General features: G+C 37.5%; 2 protein-coding genes across 3 annotated transcripts; one reads left to right on the top strand and one right to left on the bottom strand.

The window, feature by feature from the left end:
* Positions 1-94: 94 nt before the first annotated feature.
* Positions 95-11,473, top strand: LOC135074425 (intraflagellar transport protein 56). The gene is made up of 13 exons (XM_063968714.1): positions 95-146; positions 427-558; positions 933-1,116; positions 3,563-3,618; positions 3,694-3,869; positions 4,644-4,790; positions 5,094-5,217; positions 5,376-5,555; positions 7,784-7,981; positions 8,545-8,700; positions 9,723-9,829; positions 10,720-10,844; positions 11,354-11,473. Exons 1-13 carry the CDS (start codon positions 144-146, stop codon positions 11,431-11,433), a joined length of 1,668 nt encoding a protein of 555 aa, XP_063824784.1. The 5' UTR covers positions 95-143; the 3' UTR covers positions 11,434-11,473.
* A 1,927-nt stretch (positions 11,474-13,400) lies between these two features.
* On the bottom strand, positions 13,401-18,489 carry LOC135074918 (cuticle protein 21-like). Of its 2 annotated transcripts, none has more exons than XM_063969293.1 (4): positions 18,407-18,489; positions 15,750-15,905; positions 14,594-15,166; positions 13,401-13,877 (listed from the first exon to the last, which is right to left on the bottom strand). In XM_063969293.1, exons 1-3 carry the CDS (start codon positions 18,416-18,418, stop codon positions 14,897-14,899), a joined length of 438 nt encoding a protein of 145 aa, XP_063825363.1. In that variant the 5' UTR covers positions 18,419-18,489; the 3' UTR covers positions 13,401-13,877; positions 14,594-14,896. The 2 variants fall into 2 exon arrangements, with proteins under 2 accessions (XP_063825363.1, XP_063825362.1); XM_063969292.1 differs by having other exon boundaries at positions 15,750-15,908; positions 18,407-18,433.
* Between the last annotated feature and the right edge of the window lie 6,209 nt (positions 18,490-24,698).

The following is a 24,698-nucleotide window of genomic DNA, read 5'->3' on the forward strand; positions in this document are numbered from 1 at the left end:
ATAAATTGATTAAATACTTTTTAGTTTCGATCAAACTTTTTCAGGTTTCCCGCGCTCTGTTGCCATGGCAACCGTTTAATGTCAACAAACGCGCCAAACCTGAGTTGTGATTGTGAAGTGTTTGTTTTTAAAATAAAATAATAATGGTAAGTAGAATGTGAATTATTTGCTTATCGTCATCAGTAAGTGTATTCTGCAGTAGGTACGAATACCAACTTTCATTCCTAGATCGAACATAATATCCTACTATTAAATCTCATTTTCATCTCTGCATGTCGCATGCTAAATGCATTAATTAAACAATACTGGCAATCTGGCAATGTTTGGTTGATGGGCCACTTGTCAACAATCTTTGAAAATAATAAACGTAAAGTAAAATAACTAAGTTCAAGAGTTCTCTGTTGAAGCACTAATAAAATGTAACAGATCCTGTCGCGCTCGAAGCCAGCAGCCGACAGTCGCGGCAATACGGGCAGCAGTTCAGCCAAAAAGAGCTTCCCCGAACTCGAGGACTTCGTGCACAAGAGAGATTATGTTGGAGCACTCACTATGCTCGAGGTAAGCCTGTGTGTGCGGCTCTACAATACCTAACCTGGTTTAGTGGAACACAATAGTTTAGAAGCGGTGAAAGTTACAGGGACTCAGGAATCAAAAAATACCATCTTCATTGTACCGTAAAACTTGACTTTTCGGCTCCACTCGGCTACTTCACCAGAAGTTACAGGTTCGATGCCTGTACAAAAATGTGTGTTTATTGAATATTCTGTTCAGCATAGGCTTTTTTCACACCACGACACAACTCTTTATCTATTTCTTGATCAAGATCTTGCAAAACACAGTTTTGATCAGTTTTATGCGTTACCTTTAATGTTGTTACCAGTTTTTTTTTTTATTTGGAATTAGATACTGTATAATATGTCCGATTTCTTTAGTTCCTCCAACACGAAGGCAACACAGAGGTTTGGGCGGACGCGTGGGCGGCGTGGTGCTGGTTCCACCTGGGCGAATACAGACGAGCACTTGACGCCTACTTACGTGTGCGCAGTCGGGAAAAGCTAGATCCACGTGTGGCTGATCACATCGCCTTGGACGTCGCCGTCTGCTACTTCTACTTAGGTTTGATAACAAAAACATGAGGCAATACTGTGTGAATGGCGTACCTTACTGCAAGCTAGCTCAATCTAGGCGAGTACAGGCGTGGCATCGCCTTGGACGTCATTGTCTACTACTTCTACTTAGGTTTGATGCAACTCAAGATCGGCCATTCTCAGATGAGCTAGTTTTTGCGTGTCCGGGCTGTTAAATCGTTAAAAATGACAAATTAGAGACATGCATGTATTTTTATATGTTACTTAACAACCCCATCCAGTTGTGCATTAAATCATAGGCCTCTATTTTAAGTATTTGTGACTTAATTAATTTCATTAACCTCTGTTCTCTAATTACCGTTACGCGTCCGCAGACCGACTTAATGTTAAAACTTGGCTGTAATTTTTATGTCGTATAGATTTGGTTTACTCCATTAAACATTTTAAAGAGTACAAAAGATTGTCTTACGCATAGCAAAATATCTATTCAATAGAACCATTCTGTAAATAATTAGAATTAAAAAACTGCTTGTCCGAGCGAAAGTCCTAATTCCCGTGACGTTTTCTGTTTTTGGGCACACAAGCCTAAATAATGATATTTGACACATCATTTACGCGCGCGGCGCGAGCCCTTAGTTAGTTCTAAGACCTGTTAGCAAGTAGACGTCTATTGCGTTGGCGTACCGTCGATGAATTGCGTAAGAGTATAATTACCATATCTTTGGTTTTCAATTTTTCTATTTACCATGTCCTTATTTTTATACTCGATTTTTGAAGGTAGATCCACGTTGTTAATTTAAATAGATTCAATACTTTAGCCTTCATATGTTGTAGTAAGACAGTATTTGCATACGCTGAAGATTTTGGAAATTTTGAAGAAAAACTATCGTTTTATAATTTCCATGTACTAATTACCGTATATTTATAATCACCGTTGTATGAAATTATTACCTACAAATTGCACTCACGATTGAATAAGTATGATGATAAAATATGAAATATACCTAGACTTTCGCATAACAACTGTACGGACTTTCGTTAGAGTAACCTCGAAATAGATTCGATTTCATGACGAATGTTCAGCTTCAGTTGCTGCATGGTTGTTGGATTTAAGAGTATATTTTAACCCCTAAGGTGACCCCACAAAAAGAAGTTACCTGGAGTGAAATCGGGGCTTTCTGATGGCCAGGAGATGTCACCCCTGCATGAAACATGTCTCGTACCAGATATTTATTTTTACTATTAGTATAATTGATATTAACATCTTAAATCATTTATTAATTCTAATATAATACCATTAACATCTATCCATAATACCTTTGCCCTAAGAAGATGAGATTTTCCAACAGTAACACTTACCTGACGTGATCACATTAAGAACAAAAGAGAACAAATCAACAGACAATGGGACTTTTCAAGGCAAGATTGTATAGGCACTTTGTACCATCCTAAACTGCATCCTACCTGCTTTGTTATGCATAGAAAAAACTTCGTGATATGCAATGGGTACTGGACAGAAGAAGCTTGGAGAACAAACTATATACAAATGGATCCTAAAACCCATGTAGACATGGCATCGACTTAGCCTCGCAAATGTAGAAATACTTAACTGTCATTATTACAAATTCAATTTAATCTGATAATTGGTGATGGCTGATCGCAGATAGATGAAAAAGAGGAAAAATCACTTAAATCATTAATTAATTTTTCGATATATGCATATCCGAAAAATCAAATTTGTGAGATCTCCTGATCCATTATCTGTACGTTAAATCGTTTGTACCACATTGAAATCAAATAAATGATGATTAAGATTCTGACGAAATGTGACACGTAGCCCCTTCTGGCCGAAACTAAGTGTTCCTGTTATAGCCTCAATTATTGCAGTATACTGAAAATATCTTGATACAATAAATAATAGAAATGAGTGTTTTCCTGTTTTCAAAGGGTTATTAAGTGTACCTACAGCATTTTTTATGACGCTATATATTTATATACAAATTTATCAATGCAAGATATTGTTTTCTTGCTATTTTGCATATTTTTTCTAATTACCGTTAGATTAAGTATTAGCCTTATCTAATTACCGTGACCATAAAATTTTTGGGTCTCATTTACGCGAAAACCGCTTTGAATAATTTGACGCCTTAACGATTGTTAAATTCGTACTTTTCATGTGTTTCATATTTAAATGCGTTTAAATCAATTAAGCCAAATTTCAAAAATGATATGGTAATTAGGCTGAGAACGCCTAATCGTGAGAATGACCGAGATATACATCAGAACGAAGTCTGGTTAGACTCAAGACTAGCTTGGTCCAATGGCAGGGTTTAATGCGATGCTGATGGGTCACTAAACAAAAACCCTCCCCTTTGAACGCGCAACGGCGTTAACGGTAGTATTCGGTTTAAGTAAGAAAATGAACCTGAAAAGATTGAGAATTTATCACAACAGTAAATTAAAAAATCTTACAGGTATGTACAAGGAGTCACAAGAAGCGGCTGAAGAAGCACCTAAATGCGCGCTCAAAGTAAGTGTCGTTCTTTTTCGGAATATTTGAGGGATATTGTGTGGATTTGTAGGAGCATACAATTTCTTTCTCCAGACGCGTCTGACATTCCACTTGGCACACAAGCTTGGCGACGAGGAGGCGCTTATGAAGGCCCACGCGGCGCTCCGCGACGTGCCCGAAGACCAGCTGTGCCTGGCCTCTGTGCACTACCTGCGGGCCCACTATCAAGAAGCCATTGATGTTTACAAGAAACTACTGTTGGATAGGCGGTAAGACTCGTTTACAAAACATTTTCGTGGCGGTTCATTTTATCATTTAAGTTTCGTGATTGTCAGAATACGAGTCTGTATTTTTATTACGATTTAGTACAATTATATTTTTTCAACCTACGCACTTTAACATAATAATTGGAACCTTTTTATCAAACAATTTGCGTCCCACGTTGGGCGCCAATTTGTTTATAACGCTGAAAATGGTGATCCAGCTGTAAAATAAAAAGCCTTCATACATAGACTTTTAAAATTGTACAGTTACGTTTATCTTGTTATTCCAGATATAAGCGCTATGAAAGAGACGATATGGATTGGATTAAAGTGTTGAATCATTCTGCTGGGTACCTTTTAATTTTATTAAGTATATCAAGAAATAGTTGATAACTTTATTATGATAGAACTTAGTTTTATTTGGTTCATTATTTAGAAACATGTACTTAGTTGGCGACCACGGGCTGGAAGACGTAGCGTGGGCAGGCCTCCTACTAGGTGGACCGACGATCTGGTAAAGGTCGCGGGAAGAGCCTGGATGCGGGCAGCGCAGGAACGCAGTGGACGTCATTTGGCTGAAACGAACGATGTACTTAGTTGATTAATAAGTAGCCCATCAATGTTCGTTCGTTTCAGCCAAATGACGTCCACTGCTGGACAAATTCATCCATCCATCAATGTATTCGACAGAAACGTGAAAATTGATAACCACTATATAGAAATAAGTTACATGTAAAAAAAAACGAATGATTTGACAATAATGTACGAGTATGTTGTCAGGAACTACATGGCACTGAACGTGTACGTGGCTCTGTGTTACTACAAGCTGGACTACTACGACGTGTCGCAAGAGGTGCTGGGGGTGTACCTAGCGCACCACCCCACTTCCACCGTGGCGGGCAACTTGAAAGCCTGCAACTTATTCAGGTAGGTATATTTATTGTGAAGGGATTCAACATGTCACAGCTCATGAAAACACAGTTTTTCACCATCATCGGGTCTTTTAGGCCTGGCTCAAACACGCGCGATAACAGCGCGGTTTCTCGGTGATTCTCATTGGCATATATTATTATGGCATTGAGGCGGTAACTGTGTGGTTACAGACCCCTTATAGGATCACTTAATTCTTGATCCACTTGTCTGTTAGTCGTATCGTATAGTAGTAGATAAACTTACCTATTGCCTTCTAGGGCTAGTATTTTTTTCTGATGTAACCTTTTCAATTGTCAGGTTATACAACGGCAAGGCCGCAGAATCTGAGCTGAAGCAGATATCCTCTGATCAGCACACGTTTGGCCAAGATCTGGTGAAACATAATCTTGTGGTGTTCAGGAACGGCGAGGGAGCATTAAAGGTATGTTCTTAATCGACTTTTTTTTTTAAATATTGACTATTTCTGTTTCTCAATTTTATTTAAGTTAGAATTGAAAAGACATTAGAAATTTTGCGATTTGGGTTTTCTACCGACACCTTACCTTGACTTGGAAGCACATTTTAAATCTGTTTTCACAGGTTCTCCCAGAATTAGTAGACGTAGTGCCCGAAGCTCGCCTCAACCTGGCCGGCTACCGGCTGCGGAACAGAGAGCCGTTGGAAGCGAGGGCTCTATTGGAGCCCCTGCAGGCCACCTCACCTCTGCATTATATTCTGAGGGCGGTTGTGGCTGTTCGACTCTACAATGAGACTGGTGACGTAAGTGAAAATTTGCTATTATTTTATCTTAGCATGATTATCCCTTAAATATATCTGAAAACCAGTTGAAATACCTGAAATGGCAAACCCACTCCAGATTTTTGAACATTCAGTTTTGATTGGGTTAAGGGCCTTGCTACACTGACTGACGGATTATAAGCGTTTTCAAAGCGGACCGGCGACGCGCTAAAGGATTCTCTATTTTAGCTAGAAGATGCAAATCGTCCGTCGTATTCCCCGACTCACTTCTCTTCATTAATTTGCACTCCATTCTAATTTTCTCCAACTAGTGTCTGTTGCTAACTTTACTCGCTTGTATTTCTTTAATCGAAATACAAAAAAAAATGAGTTATACAGGGTGTTTGGCGCATCGTGTGCCAAAATGATTTGGCGGATAGAATGGGTCATTTCCTATATTTTCAGCCCCCATAACACGTTCCATGCCAGGCCGCTACTTTTATATTAATTTTTTTAGTAATTTCACCAAAATACCCAAATCGCATCATTTAATTTCGATTTAAAAAAAAACTACTAGGCGTAGCTTCAAAGTAAATATTTTGTTTTGACGTGCATTGATGTAGGGTTGCATCAAATCTAAATTTACTGGCAAATATCATCTAGTTTTTTTTAAATTCAACTTTGAAGTTTTCCGAAAAGTTAAAAATGAACTGAACATTTAAGTTTACATGGCTATAAAAAAATAAATAATAGACATAGCGATCTTCGGATTTTATCAAAACTTCTCTAGTCTATCCCCATTCAAATGGTATACTAATCTTGTTTAAATAATAACAACAACTTCACAAATTCCTTAAATCAGTGCATTGACTCTACTCGAACTGATTTGCGAAATTTGTGTTTATAGCCTCTTTTTGTGTGAATAGCACGTTAAACACCTAACAGGTAAAAATTATTTATCTTATGCAATGTAAAAACCTTTTCCCTATCGTTTTTCAATGTGGATTTCTTGAATTTAAGGACGAAAATAATTATTTTGATCGTTTATTAATTATTACAAATTTTGTTCAAAATGTCCGCCTCGGCAACGTATACACTCACGACATCTTCTTCTAATTTCGACTGTTGTCGTATGCAGCCACATTTCTCTTTTTATTACTACAAAGGCGTTTTCTATTCGTTGTTGTAGTTCTTCTATTGTTTGAATCCGTTACGTACACCAGTTTTTTAGCTCGTTCCCAGACGTAAAAATCTAACGGAATTAGGTCTGGGGAACGTGCAGGCCACTGTATAGGGCCATCTCTTCCAATCCACGAGTAGATAACGCCTTCGTAGTAATAACAAGAGAAATGTGGCTGCATACGACAACAGTCAAAATTAGAAGATTTCGTGAGTGTATACGTGTTGCCGAGGCGGTCATTTTGAACAAAATTTGTAATAATTAATAAACAATCAAAATAATTATTTTCGCCTTTAATTTCAAGAAATACACATTGAAAAACGATAGGGAAAAGGTTTTTACATTGCATAAGATAAGTATTTTTTACCTGTTAGGTGTTTAATTAAGTGCTATTAACACAAAAAGGGGCTATAAACACAAATTTCGCAAATCAGTCCGAGTAGAGTCAATGCACTAATTTAAGGAATTTGTGAAGTTATTGTTATTATTTAAACAAGATTAGTATACCGTTTGAATGGGGATAAACTAGAGAAGTTTTGATAAAATCCGAAGATCGCTATCTCTTTCATTTATTTTTTTATAGCCATGTAAACTTAAATGTTCAGTCCATTTTTAACTTGTCGGAAAACTTCAAAGCTGATTTTAAAAAAAATTAGATGATATTTGCCAGTAAATTTAGATTTGATGCAACCCTACATCAATGCACATCAAAACAAAATATTTACTTTGAGGCTACGCCTAGTAGTTTTTTTTTAAATCGAAATTAAATGATGCGATTTGGGTATTTTGGTGAAATTACTAAAAAAATTAATATAAAAGTAGCCGCCTGGCATGGAACGTGTTATGGGGGCTGAAAATATAGGAAATGACCCATTCTATCCGCCAAATCATTTTGGCACACGATGCGCCAAACACCCTGTATAAACTAAACTAAGTAATTATTAAGAGTAGTACCTATTTTGTAAGTATTTATTAGGTGTATCTCTAGTTTATCAGGTGCGAATGCGGTCAAATACCTGCCTTGTCTTGCATAAAAAAATACTTAAATGTTGGTAAAGGTAGTTAATCTATAAAAGGTTATTTCCCAAAGGAGGAGCAAATGAAGCTAGCGCAGCAGAGTTTCCACCTCGTAGGCAGTTCAGCATCAGAGTGCGACACGATCCCCGGCCGGCAGTGCATGGCGTCCTCGTACTTCCTGGCGGCGCAGTTTGAGGAGGTGCTGGTCTACCTCAACTCCATCAAGAGCTTCTTCGTCAGCGATGACACGTTCACCTTCAACTATGCACAAGTAAGTATTCTCTTGTTTCCAGTTCTAGTTATGGTGCGTCCAGACTGGGCGAATGGGCTCGCGCGGCAATCTCAACATCCTGCTCACTCAAGAGGAGAGTGAGCAGGATGACCAGCGTGCCGCGCGAGCACGTTCGCCCAGTGTGGACGCACCATTACAGTATTTTGTGTGTAGCATCAGGTTTCAAAGATTCAAGGACCTCATTGTTTACTGTGATATTTTTTACCCTATGTTCTCGTGAAAGTAATAAATGTTCAGTTGGACACTTCGATCGCCACGCTAAACACATTTCAGTTTTTCCAGTCCATGTTAGGTTTCTATTGACAAACCTAACGTGCCATAACTAACTGGTACTACGGCATGCTGATACAGCAGAAAATTCTCGGGTTTGTATTGATGGAATGCTATGCGACTCGGTCGCCAAAAAGCAGAGCAGTAAATTGATGAGTTCTCAGATATACCAATAAAAATTTAGGGTTTTGCTAAATACCAGCAACCTGACTTTAATATCTAGTATTTTAGTTTACTATTTAACTTTCTCTGTCATCTCATTTTATTCCTAGGCTAAAGTGGCAACAGGGTTCTACCGCGAAGCTGAGGAGTGTCTCCTCGGCATCCAGGATGATGGCATACGAAGCACGTTCACGTATCAGGCCTGCTTGTGCCGCTGCCACGTCATGAACCGGGACGCGGCCCTGGCGTGGGAGATATGCGTCAAGGTAAGATTTTCTACTTCTTCTTCTTGTCGTGTCGACAACAAACCTACACAGCGTCAGCCCAAAACTCCGCCACAAAAATGGCGTTGTCAGTAGCCTTCATTAAATCTTCCTACGTGCAATTGTTTGGGCACGCAGGGCACGACATCATGTACTTCGTCGACTGGGGAATAAAACCATACTTGCACTCCAAGTTTGTGCCATCCAAGAATCCCCACCTGAACAACTTGTCCTTACTACAGCCGACCTGCGTCCGAAGTCTATTTAAAGATTTTCTACTATCATCAACAGAAAGAAAATAATTCATATTTTTCAGGGACTCATGTGCTAATAGGGTAGAGAGAGAAAAAGACACCTTTTTCTATGTTGGTGCTGGCTTCTTCTGAATGTACTCGAGTTACCTTTTTGCTCTTTCTCTAGCTTTTTTTCTGTATTAAACCAGGCCTGTTCATCTCCGCGAGTTTACATCGAAAACAAAACACGCACGATTGCCCCCTACAAGAGTACTATTCGACAAGGCCTCACATACGCTAAGATGTTTTATGTCATTGCACATACGAGCGAACATTGACTCACGCACGCGTATTCTTGTGTATGATGGAAAAAAATAAAGAAAATGGTGTACTAAATACTGTGCAGTATTTTACTGCCTAAATAATAATAAAAACACAGAATGTACTTTTTTAAGTTGCCTGAAGACACTGAGAGGTAAATAAGTAGTTAATATTATTCATGATAATTCATGCTAAATCATGTATTTCCTCCGCCATTTTCTGCAGATTGGCACCTCACGTCACATCATTTTACCGAAGTCAGCCCTATAGCTTCGGCGCAGTACCGATCACTGACGTTTGTCAACAAAACTTCTGACAAACTTGCTTGACTCTTGAGACAAGCTAAATTACACCATATTGTTAATGACATTGAGCATACATTTTTTTAAATACCTTCGCGAAGTAAAACTTCTGTACGTAGTACTTATTATTATTCTGTGATTAAACCATTTATTTTCTTGTGTGCGTCAGTCCGCTGGAACTCCTGACAACTTCGCGCTGCTGCAACTGGTGGCCAATGACAGCTACCGCATGGGACAGTTTCTGGTGGCTGCTAAGGCTTTCCACATGCTGGACAGGTCAGATTTTTTTTTTAATAAATAGGAGTGGAATTTCTTTAGCTTTTATTAACGATACTCCGAAACTATTAAGTCCTTCAAGACACAAGGATAGGCATTTCCTGGGTCAGTTCGGTTCACTTAAGCCATATGCACTCCTCGGGTGAGATTCACACTAGACTTGAAGTTTGAGTTTTATTCAAATTTCTTAGCGATTAGAGTCGCTTCTCAAAAATAATTTTAAATAAACAACTTAAAAAAATCGAACTGCCTAAGGAGGTAATTGAACGACGACCTTTCGCTTGCCGGGCGACTGCTCTTCCAACTGAGCTACTTACTTAGGCCCAGTTTTTTGATTCTTAGGCCCAGTTTTTTGATTCATAGTTAAAATAACAAATTGTTAAATTTTGCTACTAATGGTTAAATATTAACAAAATGTTAACTAAAAGTTAAAAAATGTACTAAAAGTCAAGCTAACCATTGTTCGAAAAACATTTTTTTCTGATATTTAACCACTTGTCATTTGACATCTGTCAAATTTGACCATTGGTTATTTTAACTACGAATCAAAAAACCGGGCCTTAGTTAAAATAACGAATTGTTAAATTTTGTTACTAATGGTTAAATATTAACAAAATGTAAACAAATAGTTAAAAAATGTACTAAAAGTCAAGCTAACCATTGTTCGAAAAACATTTTTTTCTGATATTTAACCACTTGTCATTTGACATCTGTCAAATTTGACCATTGGTTATTTTAACTATGAATCAAAAAACCGGGCCTTAGACACTGGATGAACCAGTCGAAATTTTCGAGTGTAATACGCTGTTGGCCGCGTTTTATTTCAAGTACGATTTTTTTTTTAAATTGTTTATTTGTTTATTTAAAATTGAGTTTTATTATCTATCTAGACTGGATGGAGGGCCAGAAATGTGGGAAGGTCTTCGCGGGGCAGTGTGTGGATGCGCACAGGCCACCGCCGCCAACAAGCCGCACGCCGCGGCCGAACTGAGGGACGCTTTGTCGCTGCTCAGAGGTAAGAACCCTCCTATCCTCCTTCAAACAGGCTTCATCGAGTTTAATGGAAGAGTATCTATAGTCTGGTCTGCGAGCACGTAGAATTTTGACCAATGACCCCAAGCTACCCATCCTTATCGCTCGCGCGTAATTATATTGCTTTCGCGACTGTGCGATGGACGCCCGCAGTGAGTGTGAGAAGTTTACCTCCGCAACTCCGTTCTATTTGTAACTATGTAGAGATTAGGAACAGTCATGTGTATAGTGTATTACACTTAATGGGCCAAAGCAGTTTACATTTTTCTATGCGGGCGTCAACAAGAACATGTATACGGGTAAAGGCAAGCTTAAAGCCATACGGCATTCTCTCTCAACCTTTGGGCCAAGTTTATACTTTCTGACTTTTGTCACAGTTTTTCTCTACAAACAGGACGTGTTGATATTCGCCATTTGAGTCCTCTTTCAGTTTAGCCAAGATAAGATCGTCGCTAATATTTGGGGTTATTAATATCGCTGTTTTTTTCCCAGGACCTAGGGCTCACCCCCGAGCAGACCACATTCTGCGGCCCATCACGCGCTGGGCGCAACAGAATCGGATCCCGGTATGATCCGAGGGCTGCAAATTGGCCTAACGCCAAATTTGCATTTTCGTAGAAGTTAGTGGTCAACTAATAAATAGATAGTACAATTTCTGTTTCTTTATCTGTTTCGTCTACATATAGTTAATTCCTTGTTTGCGTAGATATTTGAGTTTCTTTTACCTTTCCCAATAACTCGATGTAAATAAGAAATCTATGATGAAGTAGCTCTCAATACAAATCGTTTACCCAAATGGACACAGGAAGGTGATGCGTGAGTCACTACGTGTTTAGAGCTACTCGATTGATTGCGTTCCAAACACATACCAGCGACTTAAGCCGGTCGCACACTGAGAGCAAAGCTTTCCTGAATTTTAAGGCTGAGTTGCACCAACTAACTTTAACCATAACTATAACAATAAAGATAAAGATATTTTTATTTATCAGAACATGTGTGACAATACAGAAATATATTTTTGGTGTTAGTAGGTTTTGTTAGTATTAACATGTCTTACCGATATTCGGCGTGTAAAAATTATAATTAGTCTGTTTTTATAAGTCAATACAGCGAAGTCAATAGTGCTACTGACAACGCCACTCTTGTGGCGGAGTTTTGGGCTGACACTGTGTAGGTTTGTTGTCGACACGAAAAGAAGAAGAATACAATAACCGGTATTGTATGGAGTTTACAGATTTTTGACGTTTGAAGTAAGATGGTGCAAATCAGCCTAAGTGAAACATTTCCTCATTATACTTAAGCTAAGCTAAACAAACACAGGTTCTTTCGTAGTATGTAGCTAGCTTTAGAGCTTTATATGATGAAAGCGTGGAATCTAGAATACAACCTAAGTCGTAAATCATACAAGTATTCGTGAAGGACTGAGACAGTTTTCCTTTTTCGCTACTTAGAAATGTTTCAGAAGTACATTGAAGACATTTCAGTTATTTCAAAGTAATAACAAGATTTGTAAAGTTCCTTGAACATGTGAACAGCGCCATCTAATTCCAAAATAGGTATCGGATGATAATAAAAAAGTGAGTCCTTTGAACACGGTAACTATCGAAAATTCTGAAAGCTTTTAATCACTTTTAAAGTAGGTAGTTAACTTATTTTAACAGTTAAAAAAGAATCCTTAAATTTTGTCTTAGTGGCCATATCAGTGTTGATTGACGTCGCAGGGGGTCAATATAGATGTCCACGCATCTGCAATAAAGTATCACTCAGTTTCTGTGTTCAATAAAATCATTTAGGATGATGTTAATAAGGTGTAATATCCTGTAAGTTCATTTAAAATCGCAATTTACCAATTTGTACCCATTGCAAATTCTGTTCTCAATAGTTTCTTGGCACTGTGATTTAAGATAAACACGACTTTAAAGCAAAAAAAGTCGGCGACTTCAATCGGAATACTTATTAAGCTATAATATAGGTAACACAAAATTGCAGGTAGCAAGGACCAATTTGTGTTGATGAACTTTAAAATTATTAAATGATGAGATGAGAATCTGCTTTTCAGATTTTATCAATTCATTAAACTTAAAATATACCTAGCATTGGAAGAATTTTGTACGTTACATAGACTGCACTACTTATTTCTTATTTTTCGATCATAAAACATTGTATGTTTCATTAAATTCTAAGCCAAAGCCTTATTAGGGTAATGGGAACACGCTTATTTCCGAACGAGAAAAAAACGTTGACTTTAATTCTCGTGATTAAGGTTTAAAGGAAAATGTTGGTCAACGCAGTCGTCAATCTTGCTGCGGACATTGCTCAATCCACGATGTACTGCTTGTATAGATATGAAACTAGTATCCTTCCATATCCGCTTACATGACTATGTATGGCTGGGCGCTTGAATATGTATACCTCGCAAATTGGCTGGGGCTAACAGATTAAATTGGTTCTACCACATAAATAAAGGTTCGCATGTTAGATAGAGCTTAAAATAACACACCTAAGTTATCGAGGTAATACTTAAAAAGGAAACAAAAAGTACCGCAAAAAATGCTTTTATTTATTTTTTAAAACTATACATTATATTTACATTAAATACGTAATACAACGCGTCAAGATCAAGTCCGTAGGCAACAGTCAAAGCAGTACGAAATAAATAAACAATCAATTTGTAGTTCCGTGCGTTCGTGCGAGGTCCAGTGGCGGCGCTGTATTGAGGACGAGGGCTGTTCTTTTCTTACCAACATAATAATACTATCAACTGCTAAAAACATTCCTATATCAAAAATAAGGACCCTAAAAAATTCCAAATTTTTATCTGGAATTGACAAGGTCCGGGACGGTTTTCCAGGCTCTATACCTCGGTCGACAATACAACGGGGTGGGTCAGCGGGGGGGTTTAGCCCCAGGGGTGGGCGGCGGCGACGGGGAGGGTGTATCGTGCGACGGGGGCGGCCACGGCGACTGGCGCAGGCGCAGCAATTACCTTGGCCACGGGCGCTACGGCTACGGGGGCCTGGGGGAAAACAATACATCTGTTAGTTTGGTTTTGATTTGACGAGGGTACATAATTGTTTAACAGTTTATTTACTACATAAGGAGTCACGTCCTATGGTTATTATTGTTTCGTTTGTGGACAGTGGACGGGTTACGTTTTTAGGCTCAAGTTCTTAACAAACACATTATTGTCCTCTGTCAGTGGCTCTTTACAGTTGATGATTTTGAGTCGGAAGTCAATCGTCCGTTTGCGATACCACACAGGGAAATTATATGACACCTGCGTCGGAATAAAATCTCATTTGAAAGAGCTCTTAGCCGAGAGTAAGAGCGTTTTCACATTAGGGCGTTAGAAGCGCGACAGCAGCGCGGCAGCGGCGTTTTTATAATGTGACATAGTATGAAATTTTCGGTAGCGCGTCTGTCGTGCGTTAGCTATTCTAATTCGCGCTGCAATAGCGCGACACGTATGCGCTGCGCTACATATTACTAGTATCCATACATATTTATATAGCGCTGCAGATGCGCTACATATTATAAAGCGCTCTAATCAAGAGGGCTTACCGCGTGAGCACCGCCTGTCCTCTCCACCACAGCGTTGAACCCGTTGATCTTGTCGGCGGTGTAGGTGACGCGGCGCAGGTGCCCGTCGGGCTCCACCAGGCTGTAGGAGCCGTGCACCACGCCGTTCAAATATCATTGAGCCCTTAGCGGAGAGTAATCAAGATGGCTTACCGCGTGAGCACCGCCTGTCCTCTCCACCACAGCATTGAACCCGTTGATCTTGTCGGCGGTGTAGGTGACGCGACGCAGGTGCCCGTCGGGCTCCACCAGGCTGTAGGAGCCGTGCACCACGCCGTTCAAATATCATTGAGCCCTTAGCGGAGAGTAATCAAGATGGCTTACCGCGTGAGCACCGCCTGTCCTCTCCACCACAGCTTTGAACCCGTTGATCTTGTCGGCGGTGTAGGTGACGCGACGCAGGTGCCCGTCGGGCTCCACCAGGCTGTAGGAGCCGTGCACCACGCCGTTCAAATATCATTGAGCCCTTAGCGGAGAGTAATCAAGATGTCTTACCGCGTGAGCACCGCCTGTCCTCTCCACCACAGCGTTGAACCCGTTGATCTTGTCGGCGGTGTAGGTGACGCGGCGCAGGTGCCCGTCGGGCTCCACCAGGCTGTAGGAGCCGTGCACCACGCCGTTCTGCAGCGTCTCCTGCTGGTCCTTCTGGTCGCCGGTGTGGGGATCCGACACGCCGTACGAGAAGCTGTAGGCTGGGTTAGGGTCTACAGGCTCCGCTCGGATAACCTGAAATAGATGAGGTGTAGCGAGAAAAGAAATTTTAAGGGTTTAGAAATAAATCTAGGCTGGACATGGTGTTTGAAAACTGTAGGCGCTGTGTTCTGTCGAATCGAGGAGTTACGATTTGGTGGAAAGGTACTAATAAAACGCAAAGCTGAGTGCGGCTATACAAAATTTTATGTCCCTTCAGAAGCACGAAGATTCCTCCCATGAGGTCTTTGGCGATCGCCATCGCTGTGATAAGCACAACGTGAATATAACATGACTGACTCTTCCCAGCACGGCAATGGCTAGAGTGGCGTAGTGTCTGATCTACAATAGAAGCAGAGTAAATACAAATGAGTAGGTCATCTTCATAGAAACGCCCGAGCGCGGTTTGTATGTGAGCGCGCCAATACGTATGCGGTGCGCACGCACACACTGACAAAATTTAGCGTTGATTAGCGGGGAGGTGCGCTGAATTTTGTCAGTGTGTGCGTGCGCGCCGCATACGTATTGGCGCGCGCTCACATACAAACCGCGCTCGGTGCGTGCGATGACCTACTCATTTGTATTTACTCTGATAGAAGCATGAGATGCATCGACTTACCGGCGCAGCGATGGCTGGGGCGGCGTAGTGCGCGATGGCCGGCGCAGCGATGGCTGGTGCCACGTGCGCGGCGTAGGCGGGCGCGGCGTACCCGACGCCGCCGTAGATGCCCGGCGCCGCCAGCGCCCCGGCACACGCGCAACATAACAGAACTACCTGCTTTTAAAGATAACTAGTAGTTAGGGAGGCGAGGTAGCTTAATGGCGTAATTCAACGGCGCTCGAGTATTTCAGACTATCCATTTTTTTTTTACTAATCTGATCGTCTAACCTAGGCGCGCGTCACTACATATAGAGCTAAATACTTTACAATGTTGTTCTATTAAGTCTAAGGTATCTCTCATATCTTAAACTGCCACGCTCGAGTATTGCCGAAAATTCCCCTATTCGCCTCCCTAACTATAGCTATTAGTTGGCGCTGACAGGTCAATAGGTATGTGATTGAATGTAGCTTTTCAATTTTGAATATTTTTCTATCTAAAAAAAGTCAAGATGCAAATTAATATTTATTAAAATCATATTATAAAAATAATATACCTATCGGCCGTTTGGTGTAGTGGTTCAGAACGGACTACTATGCCGAGAGGTCCCGGGTTCGATTCCCGGCCGGGCAGAAATTGAAATGATGAATTTTAATTTCTGTGACGGGTCTGGGTGTTACTATGTATAATATGTATATATATATATATATATATATATATATATATATATATATATATATATATATATAAGTATATATATATACATATATATAATATGTATATAATATGTATTTAAAAAAAAAGTATATAAGTAGTATATCCGTTAAGCTAGCACCCATAACACAAGCATTAAGTTGCTTACTTTGGGGCTAGCTGGCGCTGTGTGAAATTGTCCAAAGATTTATTATTATTTATTATTAGTTGGCGCTGACAGGTTAATAAGTATAGTCTGGTCTGTGAGCACGTAGAATTTTGTCCAATGACCCCAAGCTACCCATCCTTATCGCTCGCGCTTATATTGCTATTGCGCTCGCACACTCACTGCGGGTGCCAGTCACACAGTCGCGACAGCAATATAATTAGGCGCGAGCGATAAGGATAGGTATTGGACAAAATTCTACGTGCTAACAGACCGGGCTTTATGTGATTGAATGCAACTTTTCAATTATGAATATTTTTCAATCTAAAAAAGTCAACATGCAAACTAATCTTTATTAAAATCATATTACAAAAATAATAATTTAACTAGTTCTATTAACCCATTTAGACCGATAATTATTTTTGTAAATAAAAATTGATTTTTCAGCAAATACTTACAAAGGGAAGCCTAAAAATCATGAAAAAAATATTTAAAAAAATAATCCATAAATAGGGGGCCGTGGGGAGCCCGTACCATATAGGGTACAGTAGGTCTATAAGCAAGCAAAACATAGTTGTTGTTCAAAGAAGATTTTTATTTATTTTTGTATGATATAAAATAAAAATAAAATCATATAATCACTAGTATCACACATGGCATATCTTGTAAGGCGTTTTCTGTGATACTAACCACATTTGGTTCTTTTTTCCTACCTTCTCCGAAGTTAGTGAGGATAGATGAAGAAGACCTGGCTTCTTCTGATTTGTTACGTTTAGTGCTATCCATAATCGCATTTAGCAACACGACGATGGAAATTTAGCAAATCCATCGAAGAAAACTCTGAGGGTTATTATTTACATTGACACTATCTTTATCGCCTAAATCTTCGTCAGTCTGATCATCATTAGCGGTCATCTGACAAGACAGCAGTAGAAAAATACCAAAATTGCTTTGTTTGCTGAAATTATCAAATTTTTCATGATTTGTGGCAATAAAATGAAGCATCAATTACCTCAAACAAATAAAAATAATAAAAATTAAATTATATTTTTTCGCACGATTTGCTCATGCATAGACCTACTGTACCTTATACGGTACCCCTGTTTTAGACTGGAATAAACCGTATAAAAATAATCTCAATAATATTTTTTTTGTAGTCATGATATCTATTGTACTCTATTTTTTAAATAAAATTGATAAATAACATAATTTACCATGAATAATAAGAAATTATACCTTCTTAAATACATTGTAAATATTTTTTTTGTTTTCTGTCGAGGAATTTCATAAATATTTCCGAAACCACTTGTTAAAACATATTTTTAAATATTTTTTGTAAAATAATCACTTTAAGCTTACTGTCACAATCATTTTTACAAATTAATAACAGTTTGGTACTTCGAAATATTTTCAAAAAGATACCGTACCACATAGGGTACGGTAGGGCTAAATGGGTTAATAACCAATTATTTAAAGCCAAAATTATGATGGATAAGAAATTATTTTGCGAACAGATGCGTACCAAAGGCACAAGTAGTACAAAAGACATCAACGCGTTAGGGAAAGTTTCTCTAATTAATAAATCAATTAATTTTGAGTTCCTCGTTTCAAATAAATTGTAAAATGAATAATATATTGATAAATAATATATTAAATATATTCTATACATTCAGCATTAATTATTTGACTTCAAGTTAATTGAAAGATTTAAATAAATAAATATCTATAAATATTATTTACGCTTAAGAAATTTTTATTAAAACAGTGGCTACAATTTATGAAAACATTTCCGTAAAATATTGAAAATGAAAATCGTACCTTAGCGAGCATGGCTGGCGTGCGCTCGTCGTGTGTTACAAAGCACGTGTGCCGGTTTGAGCGTACGCGCAGCTTATATGGCGGCGCGCGAGGGAGCGCATTACTTGATACACATTTCGCAACCAAGGAGACCGGCACGTGTGTCCCCGCGTTACGGGCTAATGTGCTTTAAGGGTAGTTTTGATTAATGACTTTAAGGTAAACGGTACATACTAGTTATGTTAATTATTGCTTCTGTTTCTTAAATTAGAGCTGAGTTATGCTATATTGTTTGTCATGTGGTCACAGTTTGAACTTAAACAGAATTTAAAGTCATAAAACCTTAAAAAAAATTACAGAGTCACGTACTTTGTACCATTATAAGATTATCATAATCTTTAAACTATTTTATACATACTTACCTACTTTCTATCTTCAAATGAAAAATGTAAATGATGATTATGATGAAACGTCTTAAAAATACTACTAATCACGGACGTATATAAGGGGGGGGTTTTGGGGGTCCGGACCCCCCCCCATTTATGTAGATTCATCTTACTTGTCCAACAGAAAAAAAATTACAAGTACCGCGCTAATTGTAGAAAACGATAGTTGCTTAGGCCGCCACAGTGCGGGGAGCGGGGGAATGGGCACCGCAAGTTTTGTAAATATTTGTAATAATGCTAAATAACAGGCGATACTAAAAAAATACTCAGAAAATGGCAAAAAATAATAAAAAATGATACATTTTGAGAAAAATCTGCATTTAAATTCGTGTTTTTTTGGTTATTTCATAAATTTCTCCAAATAATGCCCCCATAACAGGTGGATTTTATTACTTTGTTTTATTTTCTTATCGTTTTACCTTTGTAAAACCAAAAATCGCGTAAAATAAGCATTTTAGTTAAAATTAAAATTATCTCTACCTGTAGCAGAGAATAATGCCTTTGTTCAAACGATCATTGCAAACGTTGTGATAGGGATAGAGACATGCGATTTTTGGTTTTACAAAGGTAATACGATAAAGATTAACACAAAGCAATAAAATCCACCTGTTATGGCGGCATTATTTGGAGAAATTTATCAAATAACCAAAAAAAACACGAATTTAAATGCAGATTTTTTTCAAAAAGTGTCATTTTTTATTATTTGTTGGCATTTTCTGAGTATTTTATGTATTTTTTTAGTATCGCCTATTATTTAGCATTATTACTGTTTTATACCTCTTAGTTTAAAAGTTATACGTTTTCTTTGCAATAAGTAATCGGAAGAAAAAAATTTGTATAAAAAATTTAAAAAAAAATCAAAAATTTTTTGACCTCTTTTTTGTCGATAAAAATAGGTCTAGTTTCACCTATTTTTATATGTACACTTTATCGTGACTCACACTGTATATTCCTAACCCTTCAGGTCGAAACATGACTGAGCCACTGTAGCCGACCGAGTCACTGTTGCCTCCATTCCATGACCCTATTTAATTTATAAATGATAGATTTAATTGGCGGCTTTTTTTTACTTCGGGGACCCCTCCCTTGTCAAAGCTATAGCTACGTCCGTGCTACTAATGTTATAAATACGTAACTTTATGTTGGTTACATAGACGCATCTTGAAATTACAAAGAGACATTTATAATTAATCTTTCTGAAATAAGCACGTGCTTATCTATGCTGCTGAAAATCAGTCATGTCAGGCAAATATTTTTTTCCCGAAATGATTTTTCGTAATATGCGATCGTATCATTTAATGTAGGTAATTTACTGATTTTGCCTTATTTATAAAAGCGTTTCATTTAGTAGCTACTGGATATCAGTTACAACATCAACTCGTGTTCTCTCATCGATATAATCGCATCTTCATCTGTGTTAGGTCCCAAATACAGCAGCTACCAGTCCATAACTTTAGGCAGATGTTTTTAATGTATCTTTGTACTAAATAAGAAGTTAATAGGTTTATAAAATGCATTCATGTAGTATTTTTAACCAAACAGCACTAAAAGCTGTTTGATCAATAGATGATCATTGTGAAACTGATAGAATTTCAGATATAGAAGATCGATAAGTTTCCAAACAAGTGGCACCTAAAAAAATTTCGTCATTAATATAACACAATAAAAATAGGTAACTAAATGTTTAAATTAGAAATCATAACTAAGTAGCAAAATAGGATGACTCATTTAAGATTTAATCTCTACAAGACTGGTAGTTACATAATTCACAAGAAAACGGTTTAATCATTTATTTCAAAGGTTTAATTAATCACTATAGTTTAAAGTTTACAGAGATTGTACATATAACTCGTCACCTACATCAGATTAATAACACCTAGAATTTCATAGTAAATTGCGATAGCGCCCAACTCTGTTTTCACGCCTGGCTTCATTACCATAAAGTTTTCTTGAAAAGTTGTTAGTAACTATCTCAAAATCTTGACATAATATGCAAATACTTCAACTGGTTATGTGTCTCAACTACTTCGTATGTAAACGTATGTATTTAATATTTACAGTCCAATATATGGGTTTGGAATTCATTATGCCGGTAATAAATTACTAAATTAAGGTCTTTTTATATCTGCTATTCTGTCCCGGAAATCAGAACGGGTACCTATCTTATACTCGTACTATGATTTTTCATACAAACTATTTTTTTGTTCGTTCGTTCGTTCGTTTCAGCCGAAAGACGTCCACTGCTGGACAAAGGCCTCCCCCAAGGATTTCCACAAAGACCGGTCTGCGGTATTTTTTTGTATTTAAGTTAAAATTAAAAGCCTGCTTAAGTAAAGTCTTGTATGAAGTGTTAATTAAACAAATGTAAAGTGATATAAAACGTACTTAAATCTAATTTATTATACTGTATTTTGAGATTAAATCCATATTTATTTATTTATTTATTACTACATATATTTAGCCGTTACATCTTTAATTTAAATAGTGTCTTAAATCCTCTTGAGGTTCGTCCAGACTCTATTTTAACACATAAACATTTGACGTCGCAAAATATTTTGTATATTTGTCTAATTTATTTAATTAGAGTCAGAACATAATTAAACGTTTAATTACATTACGAATTCATGATATTTTCTGTAGGTTCGATGCATTTTTGTCTGATACATGACATAGAAATAGTCTGAAATCAGGTCAGCGAGTGATTGATAGTGGCAAGTGGCAAACACCAGCGCCCAGCGGATATAAACGCTTACACGCGGCAAAAAATACCGCGCATGGGACAAAGTATGGACGCACAGTCGACATTGGAAATATGCAGCTTACATGTGAATTACATTTAACTCCTCAAAAATACGTCTTAAATTATTGTAAAGTCGACTTGGACAAAATTGACTCTGTTTACGCAAAGTATCCGCCCAGTCTAATGGAATAATTAATGCATTTATGAGCGTTATAACGAATTAACATAAAATTGGAATTGAATTACTTTACTACCTTTTTAACTGCTGACTGTACAACTTCCATATCACTTATTTCTTATCATTAATGAACCATATTCACCAAATGTTACTTAAACCTTAATAGGTAACTTTGCATCAAATTAAGGGCGTATACAACCTCACCTTAAATTGTTTTCTTTTCCTAACTTGTATGTAACGGACTACCTTTAAGGAAAGCCTAAAACAAGATGAACTTTTCATTTGTCAAATATTTGTAATCTTCTTTCCTTAATAACTAACACCTTTGCCAACTAATTTTGTTGTGAAATGAGGGTATTAACTTCTGAATGCAATCCATTTATTTCCTAACAGAAAATGTTAAATGGAGAAAGAAAAGTAATCCAAACTAAATCATAAGACCTACTATGTGTTTGAGTATAAAGTAATTGTCTTAATCGAACCGCGCCCTACGTCCATTGTAATAAATGGACGAATGTTCGTCGTAAAGGGTATCAATTGCCAACCGATACAAGTTAATTGGCTTAAGGGACAGGTCGCGACAGCTGCGCTTTGTGCGCGCGCGCCGGTACACGCACCGCGGAAAGGCTGTGGTGAAAAGCAAGCGATTCGTCTTAAACTATATAGGAATCTATCAACTAGGAATATTACGGTTGTTATTAAAGCTGGTAATAATAGAATGATTTTCAGATTTGTGGTAATTTTTAATAATTTACAAGATGGATTATAGCGTGTGACTATTGAAGACATTCTTTAGATTTAGTTCCTAAATAAGCCCCTGCTTGATTATCTCACATCCCAAGTAACATTTTACTCCATTTAAGAGTTCACATTTAGTTCCAATGTGTACTTAAAGCATTAGTACAGTTCACTCGTGATGTATAAGCTGTATTATTGCAATTAATTACACCTATACCTGTCTAAGGGACTTATAGGAGTGTAGATTAGTGTAGAGTTATACTTTTATACGATTGTTGGTGTTATAATACTCTAACAACTATCCTTTAGTCAGCCATCTGACTAAGAGCATTATAGGAGGGTAGAGATACGGCAACCGCTGTTTAACGGCCTACTTGTACGATGTTATAGAGCTAGCATTTTAATAGAACACACGTGGTCATTTATAAAGCCAAAGGCTGTTATGTTTCTTGTTTTAGACTGTTATACAGCTAGTAGCTGTAGTAGGACTTGTTTGTGATAATTAAAATAACCTTTTTTTACTATCTGTACAAAAGTGTTTCAATGGTTCGCATGTACACTGTAGGCTGTTAAAAGGACTATATGTGTTGTCCATTAACATCAATATCAGTTTATTTGTCCACAAGTACTACTCTTATTTGCTTTAAGCTGAACACGAATGTGAATGTGATATTCTATTACACATTTCCCCAAGCCTGTTTTTAGTTGTTCATGGTGGTTCTGTACATGATGCAGAGGAAAATATTATGCCTGAACCTGAAATTTCCCTTCAAAATATACCAGATATCAGAGTGTGATGATTGCAGTTCTTGTGATAGTGAATACCATTTTGATTTGGACAATAATTTAACCTTTCGCAAAAAAAAATAAGAACATGGGCTATTGAAAATCGTATTCCTCATTCCGCTTTGAATAAATTGTCAAGCATAATAAACGAATTTAAACCGGTAACACTACCGTCTGATGCTTTAGGTATTCATACTTGACTATTAGTACTTGGGCTAGGCGATTTAACGGACATTAATAATTTTTATTGCGGATCTCTAAAATTTCAGTATTTGAAAGAATTAAAGATACACAATTGACCTGAACTAGGTACATCTTAAAGCTGTACATAAGTTCACATTAGAATAAATTTATAGACATTAGCGCTGTAGTGGTACAAATGTGGAACTTCATATAGATAACAGCATTCTAACAGAACACATGTGAACCTAATATACGCTCACCGCATTAAATTGGAGTTATAACAGTTCACATAGCCGTATTTCATTTCCACCATTTTGTTCTACATAACCTAAAATATTTACCAAATAAATCTCCAAAATTAATGCAGATTTATCACAAAATTCGCAGATAGAGCGATTGAGTTTTGGTTTCATGTTATAATTAATTACCGTAATATAATTATAATGCCAATCCAATATCAAAAACTGAAAATTGTAGATTTCCTCTCAGCCAGTTTTAAATATTTTAAAATGAATATCGCGTTTTTACAGAGGCGCGTAAATATTTTAGCTGTAAATATGTATACATTTCACGATAAAGTTGCATTCCCAATGGCATTAACATTATTAAGTATTTAAAACCCGTGTTATTATTTGCATAAATGATTATCCGCCCGAGTTGTTTCCCTCTTGGCACTCACGTACAAATACCAAACTAATATTAAAATGTGGAAATAATTTAAGACACACGTGAACTTTAGGTAGCATTGGAGTACTTTTGTCGGACTTTATAACTTTGAAAGCTGTGCATTTAGCCACTTGTTACTCTTTATTGTCCTCACGTACGTTGTATGGTTCACACTGCGTCCCATATAGTGCCGTAAGTCAGCCTTAAGTACGATGTTACTACTTAAACTGCTATTATAATGCTAATATACTGCTAATGTACAGCCATAGTGAACTTAAAGCTGTCTAATTTGTGCCCAAACTGGTTCTATAAAAGCATTATAGCAAGCTATACAGCTCGTATACAGCTGACATACACAGCTTGTGGAGTACATGTGAACGACTATTGAACTCTTAAATGGAGTAAAATGTTACTTGGGATAATAATCAGCTGTATTTTGGAACTACGTGATAAGCAATTTATGTAACAAAAGTAATTAAGATGTTTAAACATGATTTAACAACTAAGCTTCCAACGCAACGTGTAGAGTCGATAGACATCTTGATACTTAATAGCGAGAGCTTTAAAGCTTTTTCT

Source organism: Ostrinia nubilalis, chromosome 9, assembly GCF_963855985.1.
Source record: "Ostrinia nubilalis chromosome 9, ilOstNubi1.1, whole genome shotgun sequence".
Lineage (NCBI taxonomy): Eukaryota > Metazoa > Arthropoda > Insecta > Lepidoptera > Crambidae > Ostrinia > Ostrinia nubilalis.